Source organism: Trachemys scripta, chromosome 8 (assembly GCF_013100865.1).
Source record: "Trachemys scripta elegans isolate TJP31775 chromosome 8, CAS_Tse_1.0, whole genome shotgun sequence".
NCBI lineage: Eukaryota > Metazoa > Chordata > Testudines > Emydidae > Trachemys > Trachemys scripta.
The window spans coordinates 64053425-64072312 of NC_048305.1; the positions used below are offsets into that span (position 1 = coordinate 64053425).

The following is an 18888-nucleotide window of genomic DNA, read 5'->3' on the forward strand; positions in this document are numbered from 1 at the left end:
TTGGAGAGCATCCAGGATGCAGGCGCACCCAACTTGGAATACATGTGATTAGCTGATTTTTCCCAGATAACCTTGTATACATTCTGTACTGTAAACTGTAATTGAACTCAGCGAGAGAGTGACCCCCCCCCCCCCCCCCCCGCCCATTTGGTAAATGCTCTCTAGAAGCTTGAATTGCTTCTCAAAAAAACCTCACTGCTTAATGATATCTGACCCTCTGACCAGTGAATAGCCAGTGCTAAACTACATGGGTGCTTCTGCCATTGGCAGATCCTGGCCCTTGATTCATAAGCTGCTAGCACCACCTATCAGAATAGGGTTACATAGTGAACTGCATTGTACAGGTGCTTTGTGAGCCAGTGGATCCCAATTGTATGGGGATGTGGGCCAGGACACTAGGCTATCAGTAAAACATTAGCCCATGTGATCACCCAACTTGGCCATCAAATTAACATAACGTGGATGTTATTAAATTCAAAGACTGCAGTATTGCTCCTCAAAATGAGAGTTTTTAGTGTTTTGAGATTTTTTTTGCCTTAGATTATTATTCTAGACTTTATCTTCTGCTTCTTTCCATAAATTGAAAATGTGATAATTTCTGTCTTAGATTAATTCAGCAAGTTATAATGTACTCAATACCCTCTTTTAGTCTTTTCCTTTTAGGGAAGTAAGGTTCCCCCCTTCTCCAGGGAATGGAGACATCCCTCCCTTCTTCTTGCCAAAGTATGCTTCAGTTTCAGCAAGGGAAGACAATTGCCAAACTTCTCAGAAAATGCTTGGCCACACTCCAGCAAAGTGTATAAGCATGCACTTAACTTTAAGCACAGGTAGAGCCATTGCCATCAAAACTAGCCATGTAGATTTCAAGTAGTAATAATCTTTCTTAGTGAGCCACTCAACAGTAGCAGCAATATCAGTGGGACACTGTCCCAGACTGAAACTCTTCCTCTTAACTCTGCCACAGATGAACGCTGAAAATATCCTGACATGTAAAAAAGAGGGTTTCCATGAGGACACAACATTTATCAAAAAGCTAAAACACAACCTTGCCTGTTGAAGCCATTCCGTTTTCTATTAAACAGTCAGGGGACTACAGCACCATTGAGAATGATTCTATGGCCCAGTGGTTAGCAATTCACCTGATATATATGAGTCTCAAGTCCCTGTGCTAATGAGCATTTTAATTACTTAATTTGTTAGACAAAGTGGAACAGCTGAATAGGAGAGCTTGAGAAAGACATATGCTAATATGCCATTGTCCTGTAGGGCAATCAACGGGGGCAACCTGAGTTTAAGTCCCTCCTCCACATCAGTATTTGGACTTAAGGCTCCTCCTACAGAATGAATGCACGCCTGGGTATAATGGCATCACCACCTAGTGGTGTGAGCTTTACAAAAAAGAGCTGACCTGACTTGGGTGCCTAACTCCAGGAGAGAGTTCACCCCTGTCAATCCTGTGTGGAGAAAGGTGCCCAACTCCCACTGAGGAGCAAGGCTTAGGCCACACCCTTGTCCTTGGCATTCCCCACTGGCTGGTTTAGGTGCCTCCTTGTTCAACATGCTGGCTTTTGTGAATCCCAGTCTAAGGGTATGTCTACATTTGAGCTGGGAGCTGTACCCATGGTAGAGCTGCCCAACCTAGCACCTAAAAGTAGCAGTGTGCAGCAGCAGCACCAGCAATAGCTTGGGTTAGCCAGCCGACTAGGTAGCTGAAGGTCTGGCAGAGTCGGGGAAACAAGGCTACGCTAGTGCCTGTGTGGTGATAGTTTGAGCAGAGCTAGGGCAGATATGGCTATGCAAGCTGGGAATCACACCTCCAAGCTCAAATGCAGCCCTACTGTTAGGTGCCTGACTCTCCCCAGCCCTTGGATAGGAAGCCTGGGTATTTAAGTTAGAAGTAGGGAATCCACGAGGGAGATCAGTAACATTACCACTGCAATAATGTGAACATTTGCAGCCATCACACAATTTTGGGGAAATGTGTGTGTCTGTGGGGGGAGGGGGGCGTTGGCATTATTCAGCTTTAGCTGCCCCGGGTCTAGAGTGTGGTTTAGACACATAGTATCCCATCAATGTTCACTGTCTCTTTATTAATTTGTCATTCTCACGTATATGGATTCTGATAAATTCATCTCTATCACACCACTGGTCTAGTTTGTTGCATACAGTAAAAGGTAAGAATAGTCAGTTTGTTCACACACTACCCAATGCATGCATCATGTTGCTGTTTAATGGGCTGCAGGCTTTCATCTTTGTCTCCCTTTCAACAAATCCTAAAATTCCCTCTCACTTTTCTTCAGGTTGGGTTGTTAGTAAAAAACACACTCAAACAACAGATTTTTTTTTTAAATTGCTAAATGAAATATACAACTCTTTAATTTTAAAAAAGAAATAAGACACCATAAGTTTAAATTGTCATCAGAGAAGTGAATATTTTCTATACAACTGTGTTAGATGTCTGGATAATATTTTGGTTGCATGGACTAAAACATTTAAAAGAACGATGACCAACTGCTCATAGGGATGGGCGGAACTCAAAACGGTCTCAATCCATAAATAAACCTCTGGATGTAGCAATTGGGCTACAAGCCTCCCAAGATAAAGGTTCCTTGTAAGACTTCTAGGAGTTCCTGATTTGGGCCAGAGAGAAATATTGTTACTTTCTGTTTCAGCAAGCAGGAAGTGTGTAATTCAGGACGTGCGGCCAAGTGTACAATTTCCCTTAAAGCTTCCTCTTCCAATTTTCATAAAATAGCCGTAGTTTGGAACTTTTTGCCAATCTGTTGTTACTATTTTATGATTAGTTTAATATACATTGTGACAAAAGAAGTAATTACATGTATCAGTTCAGACAATCTAGGTTAAAATACTGACAAAGAGCATAATGGGTGAACATTACAAATAACTGGTTAATGACTTCTGCTCCTCAGATCTGGGTTAAAATTATTTGTTTGATGCTTCTTTTTATTCATTCTGAAGTACCTGTCAGAGAGAGAACAAATACCGGAAAATTAATTTAGTACGTCAATTTTTTTGAAACAATATTACATACAGATCCCCTATGGGTTTCTCACAGGAACAGACTATTGATTTCAGCACAACGCCTTAACATTCACCCTGGGTAATTTTAGCCATCCTTGGAAACTAAATGGAAACAAACTTAATCAAATGTAATTGCAGTAACTCCTGAACTGCAATGGATCAACTACTGTTCATATTAAAAGCAAATATTTTATGTTATGTGGAACTTAAAAGCAGGATAGAAAACCATGCGTTGATTTAATACATATTACTGTATTTTATCAGCATCCATTGTGTAGCTACTAGCATTGGAAATTGATGGAATTTTTGAAGCAGAGATCTTCATTCTGTTTCATCCTATGACTCCTTATCAGCTTCTTCCAGCCAGCCCTCTTCATATATATGCACGAATGATTTGCTTTGTCCCCAGTGCTATAAAGGGGGCATCATTTCTCAAAACACTTTATCAGAGGTGGTGTGGGAATTATCACAATAATATAGGAGCAAGCCTATTATGGGAGGAAGATCAGCAATTACACCTCTTCTATAGCAGAAGACAGGATAACTAGAATGAGGTAAGACAAAATAGATCATTCCATTAATAGATTTTTGATAGTATTGTTGTATTGGAGGTTGGTTAGCTCACAGTAAGTGTGTCTTTAATCTATAGATAGTCACAGACCTCAGTGGGTATCTCTACACAGCAATGTACGCTAAGGTTAGTGAGACTCGAATCAGCTGACCCGTGTCAGGGAACCCTCGGCTTGAGCATCTACACTGCATTTTAACTCTAGGTTAAGGATTTTCTGACCTGTGCTTGAACTAGGACTTTGGCATCCACACCATAGTACACAGATCCAAGTCAAAATAACCCTATCCCAGAGTGTCTAGCACCTCCTCCCCCCTGTCCCCTGCCCTCTGTTGACACTCTAGCCTTATGAATATGTTGCACTGTGAGAAAACTCTACTACAAACCCAGTTTCCTAACTGTGATGGTGCTATTGAAGGGCGTCCAGGAAGTCTGCACCAAAATCTGGCTGTGGTCTTGTGATCAGGAAGCAGCTCTCTTTGCAAAAAGCTTCTTCTGATCTGCGGGGTACTGCAGGGGACAGAACCCCAAGAGAAAGGACACTAGGGTCTGGGAGGGTCACCAGGGCTAGTGGCAAGTGAGACACCCGCCTGCAGAGGGCGCTCCACTGAAAACCATGCAGGATATCTGGTAGTGTGATTTCAGACTGATGTTCAGCAGACAATGGGTTAATGCTGAACTGAGCTGCTGCCATTTTCAAAGGCAGGTGTGGATTACATTTGCAATAGGGTGCAATAGACTGCATCAGAGATTATAGGCATCCAGAGGACTGAGGAAGATGCCCCAAGGAACTCTGGGATACATCCAGAGGACTTCCAGAACCTGAGTCAAGCTGGGGCCATATGCACACAAGAAAGCAATAGGGCTTGATTCCTGAGTCTGAGCATAGCAAGGGCCCAAACTGTCTAGCACTGCAGGGTCCTGCACCTTAAGTATGAGATCTTGGTTAACACAATTGCTGTGTGGATGCAAAAGGGGGTTAGGCTTGAGCCAGAAAGCTGCAGAGAGCCAGCAGACAGCAAGAGAAGTATTAGTAGCATGGCCTGATAGAAATCCAAAAGAGACCTCCTTGATCAGAATGGTGAATGTAAAGGTAGGCTTGTATTGTGAGCAAGGAAACAGCCTGCTGTTGTCTGATCCAACTGTTCAGAGAAACAGGACTTTGTGTACATTCTTTGTAAACAACAAGGATTGTGTCATGAAAATACCTGTCTCTACCTCCATTTTTCCTCCTCACACAAAAACAAGGCAGAAGACCCTATTGGCTAAACGCTTAGGCCAAAAGGGCAAAGTCCAAGATGGGCAAAATAAATTAAAACAGGAGATGGAGATTTTGCAAAAGGTATTGAAGTAGCAGAGGGAGGTTTCCTATGAAGGTATGAGAGATGACTCGCAGTCTGAGTTAAAATATTTGTTGGGCCAGCAGATATGAAGTCTCCGGGCAGCTTGAGAATCCCGGCTGTGACACTCCCAGTCTGAAATAGAAAGGCAGATTGTAGCGGGGCAGTAACCCCGTTCCTGCCCTGAAGGGCTTAAAACAATCCTGTGAGAGGGCTATGGCAGGGAATCAATAAGCTAGGCTGATTGGGGAGGCAGCCACAGCTGGGGCCATGCCCCAGTCAGGCCACAGCTGGCCCTATAAAAGGCCAGTGAGCCAGGAGCTGGCAGAGTCTCTCTAGCTGTTGAGAGGGATGGGTTTGGCTGTGGGGAGCTGAGCAGGGTACCTAGACTGGAGTAGGGCTGGGGAAAGGCCAGAGGAGCTGGGGAGCTCCGGCCTGGAAAACCCCCAGGCTGCAGGTCTTGCTAAAGGATGGAAAAGGTACTGGGGTTGCAGAGGGCAGCCCAAGGGTAGGCAGAGGCAGCAGGTCCAAACCCTCCTTGCCGATGATGAGTGGCAAGTATACTGCAGTCTGCCCCAGTGAGCAGGGGCTAGACGGTGACTGGCAGTAGCCAAAGACTGAGGCGAGGTGTGGATAGGGGGTTGGGGGATCCCCGGGGAGGGGAAACCCAGAGAGACTGCAGGGTACTGCAGGGGGCAGAACCCCAAGAGAAAGGACACTAGAGTCCGGGAGGGTCACCAGGGCCAGCGGCAAGTGAGACACCGGCCTGCTGAGGGCACTCCTGAGTGGACAGAGCAAATTCCCTGGACGACCAGCAGGAGGCGCCGCACCAGTGAGTCATTGCCCCGTTACACAGATAAATAAGGTGACCAATAAATTGACTCTTGTGGATAGAAGGTTTCAAAGGAACTATGCAACATCAGTAAAGTTTTCCCCAATATGGAACGTGTTAGCAGCTATGAACTCCAGCAAGGAATTAAAGAGCTAAAAAAAAAATCAGCATAAGAGGAAAATCAAAGAAGTGTAGACCACAATGGAAGTCAGCTGCCCGGAACTGGGCGGCCAGAGAATTTGGGTAAGACAGGAAACTTACAAAACTTTTCTGCTCTGTTGGTAACCGAAAGAGACCCAGATGTCAGCGGGAGATTATCCCAGCTCAAGTAATAGAGCTCACAAACAAAGTAACCAGTGTATCTCTTTAACCGACCATTTGTCTTCAATATTTAGATTGCAAGCTGTCTGGGTCAGGAACCATGATTTCCCACATGTTTTTATGGCACCCATCACAATGGTGCCATTGCATTTTTTTAAACCTGAGAAAATCTTGGTAAAAATTTTAACAAATGTTTTAGTCAGATGATTCACCAGAATTGTAGCTTACTTGGAGATCACTTACCTCTTCTCTTACATTTAGGATATGCCAATTTTCCCTCCACACACTGTACTCTAAATGCAGAAGATGTTGGATCCCTCACATATCCATTTTTACATTCAAATTCAACAAAGTTTCCACTTTCTAAATTAAGCTGTGTTTTCAAGCTCCATTTCAGCCCAATATTGTTTTTCTCCATATCTTCTGGGGATGTTGTACATGGCTCTGGAAATAGAAAAATATAATTTCAGTATGTACATGTGGATGTATCAATGGACATTTGATTCACTAATTGTATAGTGACTCCATGCTGAAGGATACTCTGTTGCTTGAGAAGGAATTGAGGGCAGTTTCCCCATGCAGTGCTAGATAACTACAGTGTAGTGCACAAAACTGAGCAGGATGTATGTGCAGGCTGAACAGAGACTGCTATGTAAAATCTCCGATCAAAGGTGCAAGGGGCGCAAGGGCATCTAGAGTATAGCACCCATTGGGACACTATTCGAAGAAGAACAAGAAGGAATTCAACAGAAGGAGCTTTCAAAACAAAGTAGGCATAGTTGTTGGCATTTCTCAGGTCTTCCAGAATGTTCTCATTATAACAAATTTGAAGAAAAAGGTTTTGGAGCTTATCTACAGTTCTTCACCTCCACACTTGTAGACTTAAGCTGGTAAGCGGTCTGGTCCTGCTGGCTTGTTGTTCTTGGTTTGCATGATTGTTGGTGTTACTTCTTTGAGTGTGGAAGGTTCAGCAAGAGATTCTTTTTCATGTCACTGAAGTATGGATTGTTCCAATTTTTAAGAAAGGAGACCAGTCAGAGTGTGGAAGTTATCAAGGCATTGCCTTGCTATCCCACCTGTATCCTCTTAAACCAATTACTTCCCCTTGTTGAGGAAATATTGCCAGAATCTCAGTGTGGTTTCAGACCATCCTGTGGGACAACCAACATGATCTTCATTCCCCACCAAATCTAGGAAAAGTCTCGGGGACAAAATCAGGATCAGCACATGGCCTTCATCGATTTGTTGAAGGCCTTCAACTCTATCAATTGTGAAGACCTGTGGAAGAGGCTGGCCAGATTTGACTGCCCTCCAAAATTTATTAGGGTCCTAAGGCTTCTTCATGATCAGACAACTGCCACCATTCGCTGTACTGACTTAGAGACGGACCCTTTCATCATCAAAACTGTGGTTAAGCAAGGATGCGATATTACCCCAATCCTGCTCTCCAGCTATTTAGCAGTCATTCTGGTTCTCGTTAAAGACCACCTCCCCACTGGAATTGAAATTCAATACAGAATGGATGGGCGGCTTTTTAATCTTTGATGTCTCTGCTCAAAGTCTGAAGTCCTCCAGGCATCTATTATTGATCATTAGTATGCTGATGACTATGCCATTCTTGCACATACTGAGAATGACCTTAAGTCCACACAACATTTTGTTGCACAAGCATACTGAACCCTAGGACTCTCACTTAATATCAAGAAGACTAAATGCGCCATCAGTCTGCTTCAGGCCTTGCACATGATCCACCACAAATCACCATTGAGGGACAGACTTCGGAGACAGTTGAGCACTTCTGCTACCTTGGTAGCCAACACTCTCTAAATGCAAAAATGACAGTGAGATCCAGCACAGGATCCAGTGTGCAAATGCTTCCTTTGGGAAACTGCTCTGATGCATTTTCACAGATCGTGACCTATGGAAGGACACCAAGATTCAGGTCTATAAGACAGTTGTCATCCCTACACTCCTTTTTGGATGCGAAACCTGGGTTATCGACAGCACCTCAAGAGTTTGCAGAGGAACCACCAACGATGCCTCCTGAAAATCCTTCATATCAAGTGGGAAGATCACCGCACTAATGCCAGCATCCTCAATCAAGCCAATGTCACCAGCATTGAAGCAACGATCCTTATCCACCAATTCTGCTGGGCTGTACGTTGTGTGTGGATGCCAGATTCTCACCTCTCAAAATAATCCCTCTACTCTCAGCTCACGTATGGTCATAGATCCTGTGGTGGTCAGAGGAACTGCTACAAAGAAACACTAGAAGTGTATCTCGAGAAAACTGATATGGACATCACAACCAACCATACTACAATGGTGCCACATCTTCCATCAGGCAGTGGCCCGCTTCGAGGAGAAGTGCCTTGCCCTCAAATTGAAGAGAGAGACAGAAGAAAGAACGGTCTCTCAGCCAGGGCTGTCCCTAGCTATTCTGGGGCCCTATGCAGCCCTCCCCATGTAGGGGGATGGGGGGGCCCAGGCCTCCATGGGGGGGGGCAGGACTGGCTTGGGGGATGGGGGGGGGAGAACCTCCCCCAGCACTCACCAGTGCCGGTGAGTGCAGGCCCAGCCTTGCTGCAGTCCTCAAGGGAGTGGGGGAGAGGCTGGGGTGAAGCAGGGGCAGAGGCTTGGGGAAGGGGTGGGGCTTGGGGCAGAGCAGGGCAAGGGCTTGGGGAAGGGGTGGAGTGGGGGTGGGGTTAGGGTGGAGCAAGGGCAGGGGCCATGGGGAAGAGGTGTAGCAGGGGCTGGAGAAGCACGCAGCTGCTCAAGGCACCAGGAAATTTGGGGCACCAAATTTCCTGGTGCCCTACGCAGCTGCATATTTTGTGTATGGGTAAGGACGGCCCTGCTTCCAGCACACAGCTGACCTGCCAGGAAATGTCTGTACCTACTGCGGGCAGATCTGTGGTTCCAGTCCTCTCAGGACCCATATGTAAATCCATGGTAGCGATCATCCTCGAATCGAGGAATCACCCATGATAATGAATCATATTGTGTAAAGGAACAGTCTGTTGGAAGCTGGGACCAGATGAGCACAGGCAGATCCACACATTTTGGTTATATTTTACAATCTGGCCCCTCTGTGTCACTCAGCTGATGCAAGAAGTTTGCCGAGTTATAGGCTGTGAAGCTGAGAGCAGGGGGACCAGGGTTGCGGCCCGATTGCTTTTTGACTTGGTGAAACCTGATCATCACTGTTATCCTGTGTGCCAGGCCACAATTCCAGTGGCTCAGTTTTGGAGAGGATGGGGCTAAGGGCTCATGGGCCAAGGCATTAGGCTGCTTGTGGTTGTGTTGCTGGTGGAGTATCTAGGAAGAGGAGAGTCATGAGGGAGGCAAATCTATGGCCCACACACACATACCTTAAATACCGTTGCACAGCTCCTGCCCTTAGCAATGGATAAACACAGGAGCTGGGGATTAATTGGTGGAGCTGTGTGTCTCTGAGTCAGAAGCTGCCAGAAAGTCAGGGGACAGTAAGAGAAATCTTGGAAGAGGGGCCCTGAGGAAAGGCTGAGAGAGCATTTTTTGGACAGAGTGCTGAATGTGAAGCAGGCTTAGAACTGTGAGCAAAGAAACTTCCTCCTGATGTTCATTTTGCATTCAGAAAAACAGGACTTTGTGTACACTCTTTGTAAATTAAACTGCTTCATAGAAAACCTGACTCTATCCCCAATTTCTCTTCCAAACACAAAAAATGAGGTAGAAGACCCTGAGTATTGGCTAACCACTCAGACCAAAAAGGTAAAAAGAAGATAAAAAGAAATTAAAACAAGACCTGAAACAGGAGTGGGAGACTTCACAAAAGAAACTGAAGCAATATTTGGTAGTTTCCCAGAAAGGTATCAGAGATGACTCACAGTCTGAGAGAAAATATTTGTTGTGGCAGCAACTACAAAGTCTCTAGGCAGATTGAGAAGCCAGCTGCAAAATTCCCAGTCTAGAATGGCAAGACAGATAAAGGAAGTGACCAACAAAGGTTTCCCAGTAACTAGAGGAGATCAGGAAAGCTTTTCCCAATATAGTTCTTGTTAACAGTGATGAGCTCCAGCAATAACTAAAGGAGGTTTAAAAAAAAAAAATCAGCTTCAGAGCAAATGAGTGCAGACCACAATGGAAGTCAGCGATCTGAATGAGGAATTGGCCAGCCAGAGAACTTGGGTAAGACAAGAACACGTACAAAACTTTTCAGCTCTGTTGGTATCCCATAGAAGCCCAGATGTCAAAGGGAGATTGTTCCAGCTCAAATCATACAGAGGTTACTTTGCTTGTTAGCTCTCTCTCTTTAACCCACCATTTCTCTTAAAAAAAAAAAAAACCCCTTAGAATTCCTCAGTAAAAATATTTTAATTTCACTGGAGATTACTTACCTCTTTTCTTACACTTAGGATATGCCAATTTCCCCTCCACACACTGTACTCTAAATTCAGAAGATGTTGGATCTCTCACATATCCATTTTTACAGTCAAATTCAACAAAGTCTCCACTTTCTAAATTCACTCTTGTTTCCGAGCTCCATTTCAGCCCAATATTGTTTTTCTCCATATCTTCTGGGAATGTTGTACATAACTCTGGAAATGGAAAAATATAATTTAAGCATGTACATGTGGATCTATCATTGGAAATTTGATTCACTAACTGTATTGAGACCTACCCCATCACCAAATGGTTTACTTAGCTAAATAAAACAGAAATATTTACAGATAAGATTTATAAAGTAAAAGAGAGATGGTAAGGTTGAGAGAACAAGAAGGAATTATCAAGAAACAGGCTTTCACACAAATCCAGGTGATACTGTGGGAAGGAACAGAGAAGTGACCGGGGCTAGATGAATAGCGAGGGAGACAAGGTTAGAGTCTATTTTACAATCTGGCCCATTTGTGTCACTCAGGCCTGGTCTACACTACGGGTTTAGGTCGACTTTAGCAGCGTTAAATCGAATTAAGCCTGGACACGTCCACACAACGAAGCCCTTTCTTTCGACTTAAAGGGTCCTTTAAACCGGTTTCTTTACACCACCTCCGACGAGGGGATTAGCGATAAAACCGGCCTTTGCGGGTCGGAATTGGGGTAGTGTGGACAGAATTCGAGGTTATTGGCCTCCGGGAGCTATCCCACAGTGCTTCATTGTGACCGCTCTGGACAGCACTCTCAACTCAGATGCACTGACCAGGTAGACAGGAAAAGACCCGCGAATGTTTGAATTTCATTTCCTGTTTGCTCAGCGTGGAGAGCACAGGTGACCACGCAGAGCTCATCAGCACAGGTAACCGTGATGGAGTCCCAGGATCGCAAAAGAGCTCCAGCATGGACCGAACGGGAGGTACAGGATCTGCTCGCCATATGGGGAGATGAATCAGTGCTAGCTGAACTCCGTAGCAGTAAAAGAAATGGCAAAGTATTAGAAAAGGTCTCCAAGGCCATGAAGGATCGAGGCCATAACAGGGACACACAGCAGTGCCGCGTGAAAATTAAGGAGCTACGGCAAGCTTACCACAAAGCCAGAGAAGCAAATGGAAGGTCCGGGGCAGAGCCGCAAACTTGCCACATCTATGCGGAGCTGCATGCCATTCTAGGGGGTGCAGCCACCACTACCCCAACCGTGTGCTATGACTCTCTCACTGGAGAAACACACAGGGAAGACGGTTCGGGGAACGAGGAAGATGAGGATGGAGGTACTGTAGGTAGCTCACAGCAGCAAGGAAGCGGAGAAACCGGTTTCCCCAACAGCCAGGATCTGTTTGTTACCCTGGACCTGGAACCAGTAACCCCCGAACTCACCCAAGACCCTCAGGGCACACAGGAGACCTCTGGTGAGTGTACCTTTGTAAATATTTGTAAACATTACACATGGTTTAAAAGCAAGCGTGTTTAATGATTAATTTGCCCTGGCAATCGCGGTCAGTACATCTACTGGAAAAGTCTGTTAACGTGTATGGGGATGGAGCGGAAATCCTCCAGGGACATCTCCAGAAAGCTCTCCTTTATGTACTCCCAAAGCCTTTGCAAAAGGTTTCTGGGGAGGGCTGCCTTATCCCGTCCGCCATGGTAGGACACTTTACCACGCCAGGCCAGTAGCACGTAGTCTGGAATCATTGCATAACAAAGCATGGCAGCGTATGGTCCCGGTGTTTGCTGGCATGCAGACAATATCCATTCCTTATCTCTCTTTGTTATCCTCAGGAGAGTGATATCATTCACGGTCACCCGGTTGAAATGGGGTGATTTTATTAAGGGGACATTCAGAGGCGCCCGTTCCTGCTCTTCTGAACAGAAATGTTTGCCCGCTGTTAACTACGCGGTGGAGGGGAGGGGTGAAGTGATCATCCCAGAGAATCGTGTGTGTGTGTGTGGGGGGGTGGTTTACTTGGGTTTGTGCCGCATGTTAACCGGGAAACCGCAGCCCCTCCTTTTACATTGAAAACCCATTTTAAATGGACAACCCAATTCATCCTTGATATGGGAAATGCGCTGCTGTTTGAAACCTTTCCCGCATGTTAAGAAGGTTAAAAAAGCCAAAACACTGTGGCCTACCATGGCTGCCTGCAAGCCGAAATATGCGACCTTGTAATGAAAGAGTGTACCCATTGTTCTCTAAAATGTGTCTTTTTTAACCACCTCTCCCTTCTCCTCCACCAGCTGCAAATGTTTCTCCTTCACAGAGGCTAGTTAACATTAGAAAGAGAAAATGTAGGACGAGGGACGATATATTCACGGAGCTGCAGATGTCCTCCCACGCTGATAGAGCACAGCAGAATGCGTGGAGGCAGTCAATATTGGACATGAGAAAAGCACAATATGAACGAGAGGAGAGGTGGCGGGCTGAATGGCGGGATGAAAAGAGCAAGTGGCGGGCTGGAGACGATAGGTGGCGTCAGCTTGCAGACAGACGGCAAGAGTCAATGCTCCGTCTGCTGGAGCATCAAACTGATATGCTCGAGCGTATGGTTGAGCTGCAGGAAAGGCAGCAGGAGCAGAGACCGCCGCTACAGCCCCTGTTTAACCAACAGCCCTCCTCCCCAAGTTCCATAGCCTCCTCACCAAGACGCCCAAGAACACGGTGGGGGGGCCTCCGTCCACCCAGTCACTCCACCCCAGATGATCGCCCAAGCATCAGAAGGCTGGCCTTCAATAAGACTTAAAGTTTTAAAATGCAGTGTGTCCTTTTTCATCCCTCCTCCCCCACCCATCCCAGGCTACCTTGGCAATTATCCCCCTACTTCTGTGAGGAACTAATAAAGAATGCATGAATGTGAAAAAACAATGACTTTATTGCCTCTGCAAGCGGTGCTCGAATTGGGGAGGGTGGGGTGGGGTGGTTAGTTTACAGGGAAGTAGAGTGAACCGGGTCGGGGGCGGGGGGTTTGGAGGGTTCATCAAGGAGAAACAAACAGAAGTTTCACACAGTAGCCTGGCCAGTCACAAAACTCGTTTTCAAAGCTTCTCTGATGCGCACCGCGCCCTGCTGTGCTCTTCTAACCGCCCTGGTGTCTGGCTGCGCGTAATCACCGGCCAGGCGAGTTGCCTCAACCTCCCACCCCACCATAAATGTCTCCCCCTTACTCTCACAGATATTGTGGAGCGCACAGCAAGCAGCAATAACAATGGGGATATTCTTTTCGCTGAGGTCTGAGCGAGTCAGTAAGCTGCGCCAGCGCGCTTTTAAACGTCCAAATGCACATTCCACCACCATTCGGCACTTGCTCAGCCTGTAGTTGAACAGGTCCTGACTCCTGTCCAGGCTGCCTGTGTACGGCTTCATGAGCCATGGCATTAAGGGGTAGGCTGGGTCCCCAAGGATCACGATAGGCATTTCAACATCCCCAACGGTTACTTTCTGGTCCAGGAAGAAAGTCCCTTCCTCCAGCTTTCGAAACAGACCAGAGTTCCTGAAGACGCGAGCATCATGTACCTTTCCCGGCCATCCCACGTTGATGTTGGTGAAACGTCCCTTGTGATCCACCAGGGCTTGCAGCAGCATTGAAAAGTACCCCTTGCGGTTTACGTAGTCGGTGGCTTGGTGCTCCGGTGCCAAGATAGGGATATGGGTTCCGTCTATGGCCCCGCCACAGTTTGGGAATCCCATTTCAGCAAAACCATCCACTATTGACTGCACGTTGCCCAGAGTCACTACCCTTGATATCACCAGGTCTTTCATTGCCCTGGCAAATTGGATCACAGCAGCCCCCACCGTAGATTTGCCCACTCCAAATTGATTCCCGACTGACCGGTAGCTGTCTGGCGTTGCAAGCTTCCACAGGGCTATCGCCACTCGCTTCTCAACTGTGAGGGCTGCTCTCATCTTGGTATCCTGGCGTTTCAGGGCAGGGGAAAGCAAGTCACAAAGTTCCATGAAAGTGGCCTTACGCATGCGAAAGTTTCGCAGCCACTGGGAATCATCCCATACCTGCAGCACAATGCGGTCCCACCAGTCTGTGCTTGTTTTCCGGGCCCAGAATCGGCGTTCCACGGCATGAACCTGCCCCAGTGACACCATGATTTCCACATTGCTGGGGCCTGTGCCTTGTGAGAGGTCTATTCCATGTCAATTTCCTCATCACTCTCTTCGCCGCGCTGCAATCGCCTCCTCGGCTGGTCCGGGTTTCGCCTTGGCATGTCCTGGCTCTGCATATACTCCAGGACAATGCGCGTGGTGTTCATAGTGCTCATAATTGCCGCGGTGATCTGAGCAGGCTCCATGATCCCAGTGCTAGCTATGGCGCCTGGTCAGAAAAAAGGTGCGAAACTAGTATCTGATGGACCAGGAGAAGGAGGGAGGGCGGGAGGGAGGGAGGGCCGAGTGACGACATGGCGTACAGGTACAGGAACAGGGAATTAAAATCAAGAAAGGTGGCTGTGCATCAGGGAGAAACACAAACAACTGTCACACAGAATGGTCCCCCCAAAGATTAAACTGAAAACCCTGGGCTTAGCAGGCTGTTGATTTCACGGAGGAAGGGGAAGCAAATGAATACAGAACAAATCTATTTTTTACATCTTAAGCTGGCAGCCGACGGTGCAGCATGAGTGATAGCCTCTGCAGTACGATGACGACGGTTACCAATCGTAATATACCATCGTCTACCAAAAGGCAAGGGGCTGCTGCTGTGTAGCAATGCAGCCCCACATCTGCCAGCCCCACGTCCGCCAGCACCCAGCATCGCCCTCGGCCTCTTCTGGGTGCTTAGCAGACAATACTGGGCAATTGGCAGAAAATAGTATACTACGACTGGTAGCCATCATCATCGAGACAGTAGCATGTCTGCCCAGGTGCCCATGATTGACAGCCACTCCAATACGACGACGACGGATACCAGTCATAATATACCATCGCCTACCAAAGGGCAAGGGGCTGGTGCAATGCAGCCCTACAGCTGCCAGCCCCACGGCTATTACTCATGCTACACCGTCTACCGCCAAAAGGCAGTTAGCAGCTGCTGCTGTGTAGCAATGCAGTCCCACGTCTGCCCAGAGGACATATGGTGACGGTGAGCTCAGCTGAGCTGAGCGGGCTCCATGCTTGCCGTGGTATGTTGTCTGCACAGGTAACCCAGGTAAAAAGGTGCGAATCTATTGTCTGCCGTTGCTGTGACGGGGGGGGAGGGGCCTGACGACAGGTACCCAGAACCTCCCGCGACACTGTTTTGCATCATCCGGGCATTGGGATCTCAACCCAGAATTAAAAAAAAAGGCGCGAAAGTAGTATCTGACGGACTAGGGGAAGGAGGGAGGGCGGGCCGAGTGACGACATGGCGTACAGGAACAGGGAATTAAAATCAAGAAAGGTGGCTGTGCATCAGGGAGAAACACAAACAACTGTCACACAGAATGGTCCCCCCAAAGATTAAACTGAAAACCCTGGGTTTAGCAGGCCGTTGATTTGACGGAGGGAGGGAGAAGCAAATGAATACAGAGCAAATCTATTTTTTACATCTTAAGACGACGGTGCAGTGTGACTGATAGCCCTCGGCATCTTTCTGGGTGCTTGGCAGCAAATACTGGGCACTTGGCAGTTAGTGTATTACGATGGCCTTCAGGCCTATTGCACGATCTGCTGCTTAGGGAAGACTCTGCTAATGTGCGATGAGCCAACTTGTAATAGGACGCTTACCAGTCGTAATACACCATCTACTGCCAAAAGGCAAGGGGCTGGTGCAATGCAGCCCCACGGCTGCCAGCACCCAGATCGCCGATGAAGGCTACCAGTCTACTGCACCGTCTACCGCCAAAAGGCAGTTAGCAGCAGCTGCTGCTGTGTAGCAATGCAGTCCGACGTCTGCCGGCACCCAGAGGACATATGGTGACGGTGAGCTGAGCGGGCTCCATGCTTGCCGTGGTATGTTGTCTGCACAGGTAAGCCAGGTAAAAAGGCGCGAATCTATTGTTTGCTGTTGCTGTGACGGGGGGGGAGGGGCCTGACGACATGTACCCAGAACCTCCCGCGACACTGTTTTGCATCATCCAGGCATTGGGATCTCAACCCAGAATTCCAAGGGGCGGCGGAGACTGCGGGAACTGTGGGATAGCTGTGGGATAGCTACCCATAGTGCAATGCTCCGGAAGTCGACGCTAGCCTTGTACTGTGGACGCGGTCCGCCGACTAGAGCACTTAGAGCATTTTATGTGGGGACACACACAATCGGCTGTATACAACCGATTTCTATAAAACCGGCTTCTATAAATTCGAACTAATTTCGTAGTGTAGACATACCCTCAGCTCATGCAAATGGGCCAGAATCTAGCCATAGCTGGCCAACAGACTACTCCCCATGCAGAATGATACTCTCTCTGAGGCCTGAAAAGGAATTCAGGGCAGTTCACCCTCATAGTGCTAGATAACTACAGTGTGGTGCACGAGACACAGCAGGATGCATGCGCAGGCTGAACAGACACTACTACATGAAATCTCCAATCAAAGGTGCAGGGGACGCAAGTGCACCTAGAATGGAGCACCCATTGGGACACTACTCAAAGAAGAGCGAGAAGGAATTCGAGAGAAGGAGGCTTTCAAAACAACGGTAATCATACTGTATAAAGGAACAGTCTGTTGGAGGTTGGGACCAGATGAGCAGAGAGAGGCACACACACCATGACTCGATTTTACAATCTGGCCCCTCTGTGTCACTCAACTGATACAAGGGGCTTTACTAGGTATAGGCTATGAAGCCAGGGTGGGGGGAACCTGGACTGTGGTCTGATTGTTTTTTGACTGGGCCAGACCTGATCTGCACTGTGATCCTGTGTGCCAGGTCACAACACCAGGCATTGATTTGGAGTGGATGGGATTAGGAGTTTATGGGCCAGCACACTTAAACTGCTGGTTGTGGTGGTGTTGGTGCCTGCATGAGAAAGGAAGAGGACAGTCAGGAAGAAGGCAAATCTGTGTTCCACTCACACACATCTTAATTTTTGCTGCATTGCCCATGTCTGTAGTGATGAATAAACACAGGAGCTGAGGATTAATTGATGAAGCTGTTTATGTCTGAGATAGAAGTTGCCAGAAAGCCAGTGGACAGCAAGAAAAGCCCTGGAAGAGTAGCCCCACAGAAAAGCTGTGAAAGCATTTTTTGGACAGAGTGCTGAATGTGAAGAGATGACTCGCAGTCTGAGAGAAAATATTTGTTGGGTCAGCAACTACAAAGTCTCTAGGCAGATTGAGAAGCCCAGCTGCAACAGTCCCAGTGTAAAATGGCAAGACAGATAATTGAGGGGACCAGCAAACTGACCCTCATGGATAGAAGGTTTCCCAGTAACTTGAGACAATCATGAAATCTTTCCCCAATATGGAGCTTCCTAACAGTGATGAGGTCCAGCAAGGACTTGACTTAAGGAGCTAAAAAAATCAGCTTCAGAGGGGAAGCAAATGAGTGCAGACCACAATAGAAGTCAGCTATCTGAATGAGGAATTGGGCCAGCTAGAGAACTTGGGGTAAGACAAGAACACTTACAAAACTTTTCTGCTCTGTTGGTAACTTAAAGAGGCCCAGATGTCAGAGGAATTATGTCCCAGCTCAAGTAATAGAGCTCACAAGCAAAGTAACCCATGAATCTCTTTAATCCACCATTTGTGTTCTCTATTTAGATTGTAAGCTGTCTGGGTCAGGAAGCATGATTTCCCACATGTTTCTATGGTACCCATCACAATGGTGCCATAATATTTTTTAAACCTGATAATTCCCTAGTAAAAATTAAGACAGGTAATTCACCAATATTGTAGTTTCACTGGAGATTTACCTTTTCTCTTACATTTAGGATATGCCAATTTCCCCTCCACACACTGTACTCTAAATGCAGAAGATGCTGGATCCTTCACATATCCATTTTTACAGTCAAATTCAACAAAGTTTCCACTTTCTAAATACAATCTTGTTTTCGAGCTCCATTTCAGCCCAATATTGTTTTTCTCCATATCTTCTGGGGATGTTGTACATGGCTCTGGAAATAGAAAAATATAATTTCAGTATGTACATGTCTCATTGAACATTTGATTCACTAGCTGTATTAAGACTGACCCTGTCCCAAAATGCTTTACATAGCTAAATAAAGCAGGGAAATATTTTCAGATAAGATTTGAACAGAAAAAGGAGAGTCGGTATGGTTGAGAGAACAAGGAGCTCTAGAGAAGGAGACTTTCACACAAACTGGTCCAGGCTTTTGCTAGAGTAGGCATCCCTAAGGAGATCCTGACTGAACAAAGGACTCCCTTCATGTCAAGAGTAATAAAAGACTTATGTACCCTGCTCTGAATCCAGGCCTTGAGGACCTCTGTCTATCAT

General features: G+C 46.8%; 1 protein-coding gene across 2 annotated transcripts in view; it reads right to left on the reverse strand.

Annotated features, from left to right (window-relative positions):
- Positions 1-2950: 2950 nt before the first annotated feature.
- The window catches only part of LOC117881257 (coagulation factor XIII B chain-like), a 31793-nt gene continuing 15855 nt past the window's right edge, over positions 2951-18888 (reverse strand). Inside the window, exons 8-11 of one of the 2 annotated variants that reach the window (XM_034778262.1) lie at positions 18347-18547; positions 10483-10683; positions 6347-6547; positions 2951-2982 (exon numbers count right to left, since the gene is read on the reverse strand). In XM_034778262.1, the coding sequence (XP_034634153.1) occupies positions 2969-2982; positions 6347-6547; positions 10483-10683; positions 18347-18547 (617 nt within the window). In that variant the 3' untranslated portion in view covers positions 2951-2968. The remainder of the gene's footprint in view (positions 2983-6346; positions 6548-10482; positions 10684-18346; positions 18548-18888) is intronic. The other variant, XM_034778264.1, reaches the window with a different exon arrangement.